Genomic DNA, 16605 nt, shown 5'->3' on the forward strand with positions numbered 1-16605 from the left:
CCCTAAGGGGCAAGTTTTTCACACAGAGGGTACATGGAAGAAGCGACCAGAGGTGGTGATGGAGGCTGGTACAATAACAATAGTTAAAATGCATCTGAATGGGTACATTAATAAGAAGGGGTTTAAGGTGGATATAGGCCCAATGCTTGCAAATAGGACTAAATTAATTTAGAATATCTGGTTGGCATGGATGAGTTGGATCAAAGGATCTTTTTCAGTGTTGTACACCTCTATGACTCTAAAGTGATACTCCATTCTCCTCTGCTTCACTTATACATAATGGGTTTAGTCTTATATTTGTTATAACATATTCAGTTATCAAGACGAACAAAATGGACATCACTGCCTCATTATTTTCATGGAGAATTCAGTCAAAGTAGTTATTGCCCCTCAAAAATGACCAATAGGAGTAAATGATGTTGATGTTCCCTGAACCTATCACCAAAACCAATCTGTTTCCCCACCAGAAGTGTTGGCATAATTTTTTTTTAAAAACTGGACATTCTCAGCAGCTCTGACAGTCTCTATGGAGTAAGAGAATTAACATTTCCAGTCTGCGGGTTTTCAGAGAAAAGTATTAGTTCATGCTATTTCTAGAGGTGAAAATGACAAGTGTCAATGTGTTATTATATGGGCATGCCTTGCTCTTGCTTTTTGTTTGAGACATTGCAAGTGGCTGGCTTGAAATGGGGAAGAGGTTTTTACATTTATTCCAGGTGATGAATAAACAGTTGTCAGTGCAAAGTTTTGTTTATGGAAGAACAGCTTTTACAATTGTGGACATCTAGCATACCTTGCAGTTTTATCAAACTGCTGTACCTTAAAGTTAACTCTAAATGCATGGCTGCTTGAACAATCTGCACAGAGAAATGAAATTATGGGAGGTCAGCAAGGTAATTGCTTGTTTCTAGCCGTGAAGCCCATAACAGTAAGGTGTTGGGGACAACAATACAATAGTTAGCAAGCACTAATTTGATCTAGAAGGATTAACATTCTTTGGGTCAATTTTGTGCTTTGCAAAACTCGATTTTGCTTTTGGAAAGCAGGGTTTAGAAGCAGATAAGTGATAGGCTCATTTTCACTCTACTAATTTGCCTTAGTAGATAGTTGATCCTAGTAAGTTTGTGGAGGTTATTCTGGATCACTTAATTTCAGAGATGTTTTAGTTTGTACTTCAGGTTATTTGGAAAGGTTGCAGCTTTACCAGATATTGACAATTAACTAAATAGATTAAAGATTGTGTGAAACTTAAATAAAAGCATAACATTGTACAAAGACTGGTGGTAGGTCAGAAGACTGAACAGCACTTAATAAACAAAGAATGACTAAAAATTTAATGAAGGAAAAATTGAAGTATGAGAAAGCCAGCCACAAAAAATAAAAATCAGGTAATAAAAGTTTGTTTATTTATAAAAAGAGTTGAAGCATTGGTCCAACAGAAAATCAATCTGGAGAATTGATAATGGAAATTAAAAAGAGATGGCCAGATCAATTGAACAGGTATTTTGGATAAGTATTCACTTTAAAAGGATATAAACGACATTCCAGAAGCAGCTATAAATAGCAGTAATGAAGGAACTCAGAAAATATATACAATCACCAGAGAAGTGGTATGGAGTGAATTTTGAGAGATATGTACTGACACACACCCAGTTCCTGATGAACTACACCTAGAGACTTAAAAGAAGTGACAACTGAGATGTATTGTTTCAATTTTTCAAAAAAACTCCCTTGATTCAGCAATGGTCCCACTACATTGGAAGATAGCAAATGTAACTTTTTCATTCAAAAAGGGAGATAGAGAGCAGAAAACTCAGAATCCCTACAGTGTGGAAAAAGGCCATTGAGTCCACACTGATGCTCTGAAGAGCATCTCACCCAAGCCTACCCTATCCTTATAACACTGCATTTTCCATGGCTAACCCACCAGGCCTGCATATCGCTGGACACTATACACAATTTAGCATGGCCAATCCATCTAACATGCACATCTTTGGACTGTGGGTGGAAACTGAAGCACCTGGCAGAAACCCAGACAGACGCAGGAAGAACATGCAAACTTCACACAGTCACCCAAGGGTGGTATTAAACCGGAGTCCCTGATGCTGTGAGGCAACATGTCACCCCTACTGGTCAACTAGCTTCAAATGTCAGAAAAATATTAGAAGATATTATTAAATTAATTATAACATTTATACAGGTTCAAGATATATACATAAGCATTTATACAGAAACAGCATGATTTAGTGAAAGGGAAATAATGTTGAACCAATCTGTTGAAGCTCTATGAGCAAGTGATGTGTGCTTTGGATAAAGCAAAACTAGATGATGTATAGCACTTGATTTTCCAGAATGGATTTATTAAGTGTCATATGAAAATTATTGCGAAAAAACAAATATGGTGCAGGGGTTACCATATTCCCATGAACAGAAAAGTGTTTCTTGTTAAGTCAGCCAGAGAGTAGGCAGAAACAGGCCTTTTACAAGTTGTCAACATGTCACAAGTAATATGGTGCCGCAACTGTTTTCAATTTATGTCAATGATGTGAATGAAGTAATTAAAGATGGGTGCCAAATTTACTGATGACACAAAGATTGGTAGGAAGATAAGTTGTGAAGTACACATGAGACTACAAGGCAGATTAAGTGAATGGACAAAGCTTGGAAAATGCATTACAGTGGGAAAATGTGAAACAGTCCATTTCAGTGGGAAGAATAAAAACATGATTGAAATGGTGAGATATTGCAGAGCTCCGAGATACAGAGGAATTTCTGCACCCTCACATAAGTAACTAGGAAAGGAAATGCAATGTTATCATTTATTGCAAGGGAATCAAAATACCATTATGATCTCAACATGTAGGAGCAGAAGTAAGTCATTTGGCCCAGTAACTCTGCTCTGCCATTCAACAAGATCATGGCTGGTCTGATAATCCTCATCTTCACTTTCCTGCCTTTTTCTGAAAATCCTTGATTATTGATTAAAAATTTGTCAATCTCAACTTTTAAATCTATTTAACAACCCACCTCCATGGGGCTGTGTGGTAAAGAACTCCACAGCTTCACTGCTGGATGACAGAAGGGGAGGCAACAGCCTAGTGGTATTATCACTGGGGTTTTAATCCAGAGACCCACGTAATGTTCTGGGGACTTGGGTTTGAATCCCACCAAAGCTGATGATGTGATGACTTATTTTTACAAAAGGCTGGAATTAAGAGTCTAATGATGACCAGGAATCCATTGCTAATTGTCAGGGTAAAAAAAAAGTGTGCACCTGTGGAATCTGGTTTTCTCATGCCCATCATTGCAGCATCAGGGACTCCGGTTTAATACTGCCCTCGGGTGATTGTGTGAAGTTTGCATGTTCTTCCTGCGCCTGCCTGGATTTCTGCCAGGTGCTTCAGTTTCCACCCACAGTGCAGGTTGGATAGATTGGCCATGCTAAATTATGCATAGTGTCCAGGAATATGCAGGCTTGGTGGATTAGCCATGGAAAATGCAGGGTTATAAGGATAGGGTAGGCTGGGGTGAGATGCTCTTCAGAGGATCAGTATGGACTCAATCAGAGGAAGGAAATTGCCATCCTTATCTGGTCAGGCCTACCAGTGATTTCAGAATTATAGCAAGCTGTTGACTCGTAATTGTCATGCAGGCAATTAGATGTTAGCCTAGCTAGCAACGCACTCATGCAGTGAATAAATGAAAAAGAAATTCCTCATTTCTGCCTTAATTAGCATCCCAAAACTGGGATTATGCCCTCTGGTCCTAGATCCACTCACATCGACACAAATATAAAAGTTATATTTTGTTTGTAGAGGGCACTTGGGGAGACTAGGTCTAAAGAGTGCAGAATACTTATTATCTCTTTTAAAGTAAGATGTAAATACATTGGAGGCAGTTCCAAGAGAAGGCTTATCAGGATAATACTCTGAAGCAACAAGCTTTTTAAAGCAAAGATTGATTAGGCTAGGTTTGTATCCAGTGGAATTTAGCAGAGTAAGAGACATCTTGATTGAACTATATGATTGTGAGGGGGCTTGACAGGATATTTGTCGAGAATCTAGAACTAGGGGCACAGTTTAAAAACTCAGGTACACCTATTTAAAGAAAAACAAAATAATTTTTTTTCCTCCCTCAAGCAGTCGTGATTTGGAACTCTTCCTGAAAAAGCAGTGGAAAGACAGTTAAGTATTTTTTAAGGCAGAGGTATTTTCTAAGTAGCCTGTTATTACACAGCGCGAGAGCACGTGGGTCTTGAACTCAAGCCTCCTGGATCATAAGTAGGAATACTACCATCGCGATAAGAGACAGCACAGGGTTTTGCAGGCAGTCAGATAAACCACATTCTTATGACATCACGCAGCAGGCTTGAGGGGTTTATAAGTCCTACTTTGTGCTCCTTGTGTGTAATGTTGGTACATAATTATGACTTCTCACCTCACCCACGAATTTTGAGAATCTGACAATTTTGGAACTTGCCCGTACTCATACTAAAAATACATTTGTGCTCTGATTGAAGATGATCACGCAATTGTTTACGGAAAGTGGTTTAAATTAGAGCACACCAGCTCTCCAATGGAATTATAGAATGGGAAAAGAAAATGGTATGGATGCCATTCATACATGTATCCAAATTATGGAAACATTTGTATGTAACACATTTCCTGCCACTTGCTCAATGACATTTCTAACATCAGTGTTCCTGGCATGGCAGGATGGAACTTTAAAAGGGCCGAAACATACAGAAAAAGCTCTCCTTGGTTCTACTAAATAACATGAAGGTGAGCAAGGTAAGCCAGTGAGGTAAGAATGCGTGGGATCTGACAACATGATCCAGGGAAATTACGTGGGAATTAGTGATGTTGGATGGGCAGAAGTTGCATCAGCCCAGAGACAAAAGAAACTTAGCCCCGAGGTCTTTGCTTGGAACAAAAAAATAAATCCAGTAAGAGCAGGAAGAAAGATTGAGATACTAATGGAGCCTATTTAAAAATGTCTATTATTGTCATTATTTGTAACGCTTGAAAACAATGGATGATTGGGCATTATTGTATCATAAATCTTGATTAATAGATGAGGAGTTAGTATTAGTATTAATATAGAAATATGTCAAAGTCTTAACTATTCTATTACTTGGAATTAACTCGCAAGTAAAGGAATTGAAAATTATTATTGAGCTGCTTTGTTTTAATACTTGTCTTAATGCCAAAAAGGGGTGAGACAACTTTTATTGCAATGCCCTGTGAGAATTTTGTTTACCAGCTTTGGTTTTGCAAGGGAAGATCCTGCTCAGAAACAGCAGATTCTTCACTGTGAATTTCATGGTCACGCGAACTTAATTCCAATTCCAAGGTCAAAGTCAGTAAGCTACTGCAATAACAAAAACACCACCTAATTTTGGAGCTTTTGCTTCCTTGATTGGATAACTATTTTTATTGATGCTTCTTGCAGCTGTGCACAAACTTATCAAAATTATTAGACCATAGGAGAATTAGGCCATTTGGCCCATCGAGTCTGCTCTACCATTCAATTACAACTGATACGTTTCTCAATGCCATTCTCCTGCCTTTTTTGCATAAGCCTTGACCCCTTTACCAATCAAGAAGCTATCTCTGTCTTAAAGACACTCAATGACTTGGCCTCCACAGACTGCTGTGGCAATGAGTTCCACAGATTCACCACCTTCTGACTGAAGACATTACTCCTCATCTCAATTCTAAAGGGTCACCCCTTCACTCAGACTGTGCCTTTGAATCCTAGTCTCTCTTCCAGTGGAAATACTTTCTCAGTGTCCACTCCATTCAGGTCTCTTAATATTCTGTAAGTTTCAATTAGATTCCCCCCACCTCAACCCATCCTTCTAAATTCCATTGAGTACAGTCCCAGAGTCCTAAATCCCTCCTTCTATGACAAGCTCTTCCTGGGATAATTCTTGTAACCCTCCTCTGGACCTCTTCCAAGGACAGCACATCCTTCCTTTGACGGTGGGCCTAAAACCACTCTATATTCCAAATGCAGTCTGACCAGGACCTTACACAGCTTCACCAGTATGTCTCTGCTCTCGTTTTCTAGCCCTTGAGATGAATGCTAACCTTGCATTTGCCTTCCCAACTGCCAGCAGAATCTTGAGAATCCTGAACGAGGACTCCCAACTCCATTTGTACTTCAGATTTCTGAAAGGTTTGTAGCTCAGGTTGATGGACATCACCACAAACCCCAGGAACCCCATCCAGGTCAAACATATAAATAGAAAGCAGGAGCCAACAGCTTCGCTTCACTTGGAGGTCGCCACTGACGATGTTACCTAGCCAGGTAATGAAACGTCTGGATATCAAACCAACAGCGCAGCGAGCAAACCTACACCCAAAAGATTTCTGAAACCTTACCCTATTTAGAAAATTGTCCCACTCTCTTAGCCTTCCCAAGTCTTTCTGCAGCCTCCCTACTTCCTCAACACTACCTGCCCCCTCACCTATCTTATATCGTCTGCAAACTTGGCATCAATGCCATCAGTTCCTTTGTCTAGATTATTAAGGTAAAACGTGAGTAGTTGTGGTTTTAACATGGACTCTGCAGAACTACTAAACACTAGGTGCCATCCTGAAAAAGTCTGCTTTCTGCCAATCCTCTATCCATGCCAGTACCTTGTCCTACAACATGGGCTCTTGTCTTATTTAGCAGCTTCCTGTGCTGCACCTTGTCAGTAGTTTTCTGGAAATTCAAATAAATTGCCTAACCTGCTAGTTGGCTTCTCAAAGAACTCTAACAGATATCAGGCATGACCTCCCCTTGACTCAGCCCTATTTTATCACACATTTCCAAGTACTCTGTAATTTCACTCTTAATAACAGACTGTAAAACCATAATAACGACAGGCTAACCAAACTACAGTTTCCTGTCTTTTGCTCCCCCCTCCTTAAAAACAGGGGAATTACATTAGGCATTTTCCAATCCTTTGGCATGCGCCCTGTCTCCAGTGATTGCTGACACTCCATTCTCGTCAGCTATCTCTTTCAGAACTCAATTGCAATTAAAGTTCTTACATTTAACAGGAAATATTGTTTTGAGGTTGTTTCACAGTGAAGTTAGTTAGTTATTAGGCTAGGTCAACGATTTCATAGACAAGATTTGGACACTTTTTGATCCTGGTAACATACCATAAGAAAGATTTTTAAACAGCCACAACATACATATTCAGGCAAGTACTTTTAACAGCATTATGAAAAAGGATGAATGCAAGTTTGTTGAGTTCTAAAATCCTCTTTGTCTAAGTATACACGAGCACACTTCTCATACAAAAGTAAACCTTTCAGCCCTAATTAGCACACAATGGCAAAGCTCAACATGAAGATAATGCTGTAGCTACAGAGTTGATCTCAGATGAGGAATTCTGGGACAAGTATTGATGCCCTGTTTTCCCCAGTATCTGTGCAATATCTGCAAGGGACAAGTAAAGCATATGGTGGAACATTCCCACTCAACAACACGGGGCGAGATGGTGGCTCAGTGGTTAGTACTGCTGCCTCACATCGCCAGGGACTCTGGTTTGATTCCAGCCTCAGGCAACTGTCTGTGCGGAGTTTGCACATTCTCCCCATGCCTGCATGGGTTTCCTCCGGGTGCTCTGGTTTCCTCCCACAGTCCAAAGATGTGCAGGTCAGGTGAATTGGCCATGCTAAACTGCTCATAGCATTAGGTACAGTAGTCAGAGGGAAAGGAGTCTGGGTGGGTTACTCTTCAGAGGGTCGGTATGACTTGTTGGGCTGAAGGGCCTGCTTCCACACTAGGTAATCTAATTACTCAGGCAGCCCACTCAACTCCATTGCCTTTAACATGCACTGCCCTCACTATTGATGCTGGCATCAGTCCATAGCCATCCACAAGATGCAAAGTTGTATTCATCACTGCTCCTTTGACAGAATCTTCCAAACCAACAATCTTTACCACAGAGCCAGCTGACGTACGGGAACTGCAGCACCAGCAAGTCACACCCCATTCTGACTTGGAATTATATTGATATTCTTTTGCTGGCACGAGGTCAAAAATCCAGGAATTCCCTTCCTAAAAAGCACTGAGTGCCCCTACAATCCAATGGCCACAATAAGTTCATGAAGGCAGCACATCACTATCCTCAAGAGGAATTAAGGATGGGAAATAACAAAAACAGTTCTCATAAAACTGCTGTAAGCAACACAATAATATAAGACTAAAATGCAAAGACAAAAAGGTTTATTAATGAATGTACAGGATCAGAAAATTTTGTAATACAGACTGTGCCAAGAATTAGGCAGGTAAAAGCATGGGTTTCAAGCTTTGCTAAACTTCACAAATAATCAATTTCTTTTGGTTCTACACTACACTAAATATGTTATTGCCATGATCAACAACTTTTTGTGCACTTTTATAGAGAAATGTGTCTCGGCAGAACTGAGATAAAGAAATATGAATGAAAAAAACCAGGCCAGCTGAAAGCTTGAGAACAGTTATGAGCATCAGCTGAGAAACATTTATTATTGGGACAAAAATACTTCTGCAGAACTAGAAGAACCATTCTGAAATTTTCAAAGTAAGTCGTATTTTGTATCCTGCATTGCATGTACTAATCATAAATTATTTAAGTTTAGCAATACAGTAGTAACTGACTAAAAATTCGTTGAAATCTTTTGAATTGTGTTTAATGAAAATAGCCATTACAAGTCAGAGAAATGGCTTCAAATCACTTTTCTTCACTGATCATAACACTTTTTAAACTGATCAGAAGTTGAAGGACATTATTGCACGATGCAGGTTAAACTTCTGATCGACAGTAAAAATGTATCTCATAAGGTTTCCTAATTCACATCAATTCAGAGGTTGATGGCCATCAGTTACACAGATATAGATGTAAAAACAGACAATGTACATTTTAAACAGTTATCACAATAGAAATGAATGCAAAGACATGCCTTGTTTCTCACTAGACAGCACCAAAAGCACATTCCAAAAGTCTTTCGTCAGCAGGAAAGTTTTTCGCAACTTACGCTTGCTTATTATGCATTTGACTTAGACATACTTTACCCAGAGTAGGACACAAGTAAGGGTCAAAGTCTTTATTTGATAACAGCAGCATCAAAAAGCTCACCCTTTAAAACAGAGAAACTTGACAATTAAATGTTCATGTGTTATCAAAGCTGTGACTGAAATTCTCACTTGCATTTTGTTTTAAAGACAAGAAACTCTACACGTTACAAGATTTTTGCACAAGTGAACGCCATTTCACTGGAATTGGTACACAAAATAGAAGATAGATTTCATCCTGTTTTTGTAAATTTCCAGATATTTAAAAACACACAATTTGGCTGTATAATACTATTTTTTCCACAGATGCTGTGTGGAATAGCAGTTTTGAACAAGAATTCCTGGATTTAATCTCTTAGAAGGTTGAGTGTTTCAATGAAGCTTTAAGTGTATAAAAATAGTACAGTACTTAGTACTTTGGTTCTGTGTAATGAAGCCCTTTGTGGCCATTGTAGGATCTTGGTGAAGGTAATGAGTAGCTGATAAAAAAAAACAGCAAATGTGTGGAATCAGAAACAAGGGGAAAAATAACACTTAATATTGTGAATGTCAGAACTAATCCAAAGCTAAAACAAACACATGGCTTAAAAGCATATCAACTGAGTCTGCATCTAAGTCTAACACAGTGAACAAATCTTATAATAACAAGTACACAGAAAATGGCTTTTTGCTATCAACTTATAATTTATGCATCATTGTGTATCTCACTATCATGTTTTTTTAAACTGTATCAGTTGTCTGTCAATTTAGTTCCAGAAGAATCCATACCAATTTAGCCTACTCAAAAGTTAGAGAAATTAACTTTTCAAACTATTCACATTAGGTTGTTAAATTTAACAACAGTTCCAAATGCCAGATTTTAAATGAGGTCTAAAGCATAGGATCTGGAACATAGGCCAATCATAAAGAAAAACAAAATCAGCAACACAGTTCATGAAAAATAACATTTCAAAACGCATAATGAATTTGATAATTTTTCAATATTTTATAATAATTCATAATTTATTTTATCAAAGTAATGCCCTGAAATGAAGTTATTCTATGAATGATCAAGATAAACTGGCCTGAAGTTTACAGCTTGTAGTCTACATGCAATTATTTTCGAAAACTGAAAACTACAATGTGTGTGCTATCCTGACAATTCTGTCGCATGTAATGGGACTTAATTGCAACATTCAACTCGTACATAGAAAATTTAAATAAAATGTGGATTCAGGAGGAGATATTGTTAAATTAATCACATACACTGCACACACAAAAGAAATAAATTTTGCTTTACAATATTGAACTCAGCTGATCAGATCACCAAAGCTCTTTATGAAATATAGTATACTTTTTTCCCATGCAATAAAACAGGTAAAAATGTTCAATAATTGGTGATAAGATAGCAAATAAGGACTTTGCAAGTTAATGCTCGTCTTTCACTTGCTTACAGATTTAAAAGTTACATAAGAATACAGAAGTTATATTATTGTTACATTAGATGTGGTTTTTATTTCCTCATGTGAACTGCTTTTTAATAACTCTTTGATGAATTGTTCAAGAGCAGCAAAGTAGCCCTGGCACTGCCAAGTGTCATTGTGAGTTCCATCTGGAAATATTACTAATCTTTTAGTCCGTGATGTAGACAGTTCACAAAGTTGCTTCATCATAACTGGTGGAATTAACTGGTCTGACAATCCAGAAATTAAAAGAGAAGGCATTCTGCACTGTGCAATCTTGTTATAGGACAGAAATTTGTTCTTGTAGCACCAGAGTGGTAGATATCTCATGGGAAAGAAGGAGAACAAAGTGCTGGCCATATGTGGGATACTGAGGAATGTGTTCTCAACAACTATGGCAAAAATACGATGTGGGTTCTCTGAGGCTAGATGAATAGCCACTGCTCCACCCAACGAGCGACCAAATAAGATTATTTTTGTTTTATCAAGATCCGGTCGTGTCATGACATAGTCCAATACAGCCTCTGAATCCAAGTAAAGGCCATTTTCACTCGGTTCCCCATCACTCCTGCCATATCCTCTATAATCTACAAGTAATACATTAACTTTCAGATTCACCATCATCAACAGAGCATTTTGGATCCTATGACCAATATTACCTGCATTTCCATGGAAATAAATTATGGTTGGTGAATGTGATGCATTATCTCCAGTGTACCTCAACAGAATCAAATTGAGTCGAACTCCATCCTTGGTTTTAACAAAGAGGTTCTCATGTGGGATCCCAGTAGGTATGGGAACGTACAAACGTGAGGAGGGTGGTTGCTCTGGGAAGTAGAGGAGTACATCTTGGAACTTGTACAAAATGCCTGCCACTGATGCAAATATCAAGACAAGCAAAAGGATCCCTCCATATAGGTGGAAGGTTAAAATCAAAGCTAGCAGAGAAATCCGGCATAAACTCCAAGACCACGAGATCAAAGCAAGCAGCCACCTCCTGACATATGTCCATGACTTCCACGTTTTTTCCATTATGATTTCTTTCAGAGGCACTCGCCTTTTATGTACATTGGTTCTGTAAATAAAAAAAAAGATGAATCAGACAATTCACACAATTATCCTTCCAATGAATCAGAACGTGATACAATGAAATGATAGCTGGTAAAATTTGACAATACTACTCAAAAAGCAGAGGATGTTGCAAAATGAAGCCTAAACATTTTTTTGTTCAATAATAACCAAAGCACCAAGCTCATTAACAAGCATACATCATTAATCTTTGAGTTTATTTAAAAAAATGTTGCTGTTACATCAACTTGTATAGATTACCAGCTTGAAATGAAGAACAAACACATTTTCAAATCTGAAAAATAAAGGAAAACTCAAGTAAGTACGCATCAGATAAATGATATAACATCAGGGCCTGTTTCCACACTGAAAGTAATCTAGTAAATCTAGCTAGTAAATCACGAAGTATCACCACCCAGAATGTTACACCTTCCGAGGGCTAAATTTAGCAAATCGACTTGAAAACAAAGGCAACTCCATATTGCTACATCAGTGCTCCAATGTTTCAACAGCAAATGCACTATATTGACAACTTTATGTCATGAGAAAGTTTAAATTAGACCCAATGAAGAACAGAGTAGGAAGAAAGCATGTGCGATATGTTCCATGTAACAACTTCTTCCCATTTCTACTCATGCTTAAACTTTTGTTTTTTTTAAATACATAGCACAGGTATTGCCTTTAATTTCAAAGTATTAATTGGCTGGATTTAACAAAACACGATATTTTGCAGGATTTTTGCACAAATGAGGCAATGCCACTTAGTCCATATAACTATAAGAAATCCAGCCCATTGAGTCTGCTGTGCCATTCAATCACAGCTGGTATGTTTCTCAACTCCCTTCTCTCATTTTCTCCCTGTAACCCTTGACCTTCAGTCTTAAATATTTTCAATGGCCTGGGCTCCACAGCTTTCTGTAGCAATGAATTCCATAGATTCACCACTCTCTGACTGAAGTTTCTCCTTATCTCCATTCTAAAAGGTCTTTCCTTTGTACTGAGGCTGTGCCTTTGGGTCCTAGTCTCTCCTATCAATGGAAACATCTTCCCAACATCTACTCTGTCCAGGCCATTCGATATTCTGTATGTTTCAATTAGATGCACCCTCATCCATTTCAACTACATCAAGTATAGACCTACAGTCTTCAAATGCTTTTCATTCCTGGGGCTATTCACAAAAACCTCCCCTGAACACGCTCCAAGGACAGTACATCCTTCCTGAGATATAGGGCCCCAAAACTGCAGACAATAGTCTAAATATGGTCTGACCAGAGCCTTATAGAGCCTCAAATAAGTCCCTGCTTTTATATTCAAGCCCCCTCAAAATAAATGCCATCATTGTGTTACGAAGTTGTGGGTTAATTATACCTTTTAAGAGTGTTAATACCTAGCAGTGACAGCACCAAATGTTCTCAATAAGACACAATATAACATGTGCTCCAGCTACTGGAGTAGCTGGTTGCCCGGAAACGACGAAGAACAGATTCAAATTAGGTCAATCAGTTTAAATTATATCCCAAAACATACCAAATTCCAATCAAGCTTGAATTGATTATATTAACATTTTTAAAAGCCAATGACACAATCCGATGGTCTGGGGTATGAGACCAGGGAAACATTGAATAGTTGGAGGAGAACTGCCAAGCCCCAGCATGTAAAAGACTGCCTGAAAAATAGCTCTCTTAAAAGTACCTTTCTCGATCAGTAACCTGTGAAGGAGAATCTCTAAGAAGAAAAGACGACACAGGAAGATCCAAATAGAAGAACCGAAAGCTGCCTGGTTTTGAAGTAAGAAGTCTTGTCTTGTAAATCTTAATTGAGAGTTTTATCGGACTAGTATTACAGAAAGGAAGGTAACAGATAGGTTAGAAGAAGGAATTGTAAATAGTTGTTAGCGATTTCTTAAAGTGTAGCAGAGCAAAATTAAAGTTGTTAATTTTTACTTTAAATAGTTCTTGGCCACTCGAATTTTTAAAGATTACTGCATGGGATAAATCTTTTCTGTGTTGCTGGTTTAAATTAAGCAGGAGGGTTTGCCCAGTGTCATAGCAGTTTGGGGGTTCGGGTCCATGATTTGAACTGGTTCAGACAGTTTTGGGGGTACAAAAAATTCCAGCAGATTTAAACACTTGAACGTTAGAGCCCTAGATCTTTAAACAAAGCGCAGATGAGACAATTTGTTTAGTTTCGGTGACTTGGGGTTGAATAATTATAAGTGAGAGAAATGGCTCTTGAAATGGCTGAAGAGGTTCTGGGATTTGAAGATGATTCTCAAATTTGCCAAGAAAGTTTAGAAGGAAAGAAAAAGGCCATAATTTTCTATTTAGCAAATAAGTTAGATTTGAGCTTAACCAAGGACAAAAGTTACTCAAACACTTAGGTGTATCAGAGAACCAGATAAGTGCAGTAGAGCTGGAAAAACTTAAATTACAATAGACGAAAATGGATTTAGAAGATAAACAGAGAGGAAAATGGAGGGGGTGGGGAAGAGAGAGTGTGAGGGGGAGGGGGAAGAGTAAAAAGAGAAAGAACATTCTTAGCTGAGCAGAGAGAGAGAGAGAGAGAGAGAAAAGAAAGGGAGAGACAAAAAGAGAGAATTTGAATTTGAGAAGTTGTGACTTAGTCAGCAAAGTCAAGTTAACAGGTTGGAGATAAGAACAGAAGGTAGTGATATGTATAAATATGAAAAATCTCAGTAGATTTAAACACTTGCAATAGAGCCCTAGATCTTTAAACAAAGCATAGGTGAGAAAACTGCCGCATTTTGATGAGAAAAATGTTGAAGTCTTCTTTATTTCATTTGAAAAATCAGCTAGACAGATGGAGTGGTCCAAGGATTTATGGGTAATGCTAGTTCAGACTAAACTGGTAGGCAGAGCGAGCGAGGCATTTGCCGCGCTGTCAGATGAGGTGTCAAGAGATTATGAAGAGGTTAAACAGGCTATTTTAAGTGCTTATGAATTGGTACCAGAATCATATAGACAGCGGTTCAGAAACACAGAGGAGGAGCCAGGTCAGACTTATATTGAGTTCGAAATAATGAAACATAGTCATTTTGATAATGGGTGCGTGCTTTGAAAATAGATTGGACCTTTGAGCTTCGAAGAGAGATTATTCTGCTGGAGGAGTTTAAAACACACTTCCAGAGATGGTAAGAATTCATGTGGAGGAACAGAAAGTTCAGCAAGTGAGAAGGGCAGTAGAATTAGCAGATGAGTACATGCTGGTGCATAAGATAAACTTCTGGTCAGAATTGCTTCCAGTGAGGGACAGAAGTTGGGAGGAGGGGAGATCTTACACTATGAAATCAAGAATAGAGAGCACTGGTAAGAAAATACTCAGGATAAAAAACAGAAGCCCAAGAGGGTGGAAAGGTGGGGAAAGGTCTCAGGTGTTTCCACTGTGGTAAAGTGGGACATGTAAAGACACAGTGCTGGTTGCTAAAGAAAGGTGCAGTGGGAAAAGATGTGGTAAAAGAAACTGAGGCAGTGACATTAGTCAAGGTAGTAAAGGAAGATCCCAAGAGCTGAGCAGCTGCAGGAGAGTGCACAACGTAAGCAGGGGCTGGGTATGGAGTTAGTACCTGATCTCTACAAAGAATTTGCCTCTGTGGGTAAAGTTTACTCAAAGAGCAAGGGGGACAAGGACAAGAAGTTATAATTTTGAGAGATACAGGATCTAACCAGTCGCTGATAGTAAGGGATGAGCGAATATGCACTCTTTCTGATCTGTTAGCCGAGAGTGTGGTAAGTTGTGGGACAGATGGACAGAAATTTAGCATTCCCCTATGTAAGATCAGGTCTGAGTTCCAAGTTAATTCAGAGAAGTTAAGAGTGGGAGTGGTTAACAGACTGTCAGTTCCAGGAATTCCGTTTATTTTTGGGAATGATTTAGCAGGATCCAAGGTAGGAGTGATACCCCTTGTTGTGGAGAAGCCCAAGGAAGACCAAGAAACTGAGTTAAAACAGAAATATCCTGGTATTTTCCCAGACTGTGTGGCAATCAGATCCCACTATCATAAGTCACAGCACGAAGTGAAAAGTAAAGAAAAATGAAGGCGTCGAGGTTCAGTTAGCGGAAACTCTGTTTGAAGTAATGGTGCAGGAAAGATGCGAACAAGCAGAGGGTCAGACAGAAGTGTTTAGTCCTGTAAAGGCTAAGAGACTTGCAACAGCAAGACAATAAAATATATATACGTGGACGCATACTCGAAAAAGGAGATGGGAATATTCCGGAGGTTATCCTCAGACGGAAATGGAGACCATGGCAGGTTAGTGCAGAGGAGAAATGGGCCGAAGTACACCAGATTGTGTTGCTGGTAGCATACAGACAGGAGATGTCACGTGTAGCACATGAACTACCTGTAGGTGGTCACCTAGGGGTAGGAAAGACTCAGGCTAAGGTATAAAAACATTTTTATTGGCCTGAAATGCACAAGGATGCACAACTTTTGCCATACGCGTCATACATGCCAAATGGTAGGTAAGCCACAGAAGGTAATAAAACCAGCCCCTTTGTTGCCAGTTCCCACATTTGAAGAACCTTTCACACAGGTTATACTTCGTTGTGCAGGTGCCCTCCTGAGGACTAAACGTAGGAGCCAATACTTGTTAACCATAATGGATGCGTCTACCAGATTTCCAGAGGCAATTCCATTACAGAGTATCAAGGCAAAAAGGTGGTCGAGGAGCTTTCTTCTCAGAGTATGAGTTACCCAGAGAGATTCAGTTGGACCAAGGGTCAAATTTTACTGCTCGGCTGTTTGAGGAGGTTATGGATAGCTTAGGTATACAGCACTTTATATCCAGTGCGTATCATCCTGAATCCCAGGGAGCTTGAGAAGGGTGGCATCAGACCTTGAAGATCACGTTGAGAGCATACTGTCAGGATTACCCGAATGATTGGGATAAAGGTTTCCCATTCATACTGTTCGCCATTAGAGATTCCCCAAATGAATCTACTCAGTTCACTCCTTTTGAGTTAATATTTAGTCATGAAATGAGAGGCCCTTTGAAAGTTGGAGATTTCATACATTGAT

The 16605-nt window shown here is 38.9% G+C and overlaps 2 protein-coding genes across 2 annotated transcripts in view; both read right to left on the bottom strand.

The window, feature by feature from the left end:
• Nucleotides 1–6995, bottom strand: part of LOC140481701 (uncharacterized) — a 58442-nt gene extending 51447 nt beyond the window's left edge. Inside the window, exon 1 of the mRNA XM_072578274.1 lies at nt 6936–6995. Coding sequence (XP_072434375.1) covers nt 6936–6995 — 60 coding nt within the window. The remainder of the gene's footprint in view (nt 1–6935) is intronic.
• Nucleotides 6996–8214: 1219 nt separating this feature from the next.
• abhd13 (abhydrolase domain containing 13) overlaps nt 8215–16605 on the bottom strand; it is a 39393-nt gene continuing 31002 nt past the window's right edge. The window contains exon 2 of the mRNA XM_072578158.1: nt 8215–11574. Coding sequence (XP_072434259.1) covers nt 10521–11531 — 1011 coding nt within the window. The 5' untranslated portion in view covers nt 11532–11574 and the 3' untranslated portion in view covers nt 8215–10520. The remainder of the gene's footprint in view (nt 11575–16605) is intronic.

The sequence above is a fragment of the Chiloscyllium punctatum genome, chromosome 9 (genome assembly GCF_047496795.1).
Source record: "Chiloscyllium punctatum isolate Juve2018m chromosome 9, sChiPun1.3, whole genome shotgun sequence".
Lineage (NCBI taxonomy): Eukaryota > Metazoa > Chordata > Chondrichthyes > Orectolobiformes > Hemiscylliidae > Chiloscyllium > Chiloscyllium punctatum.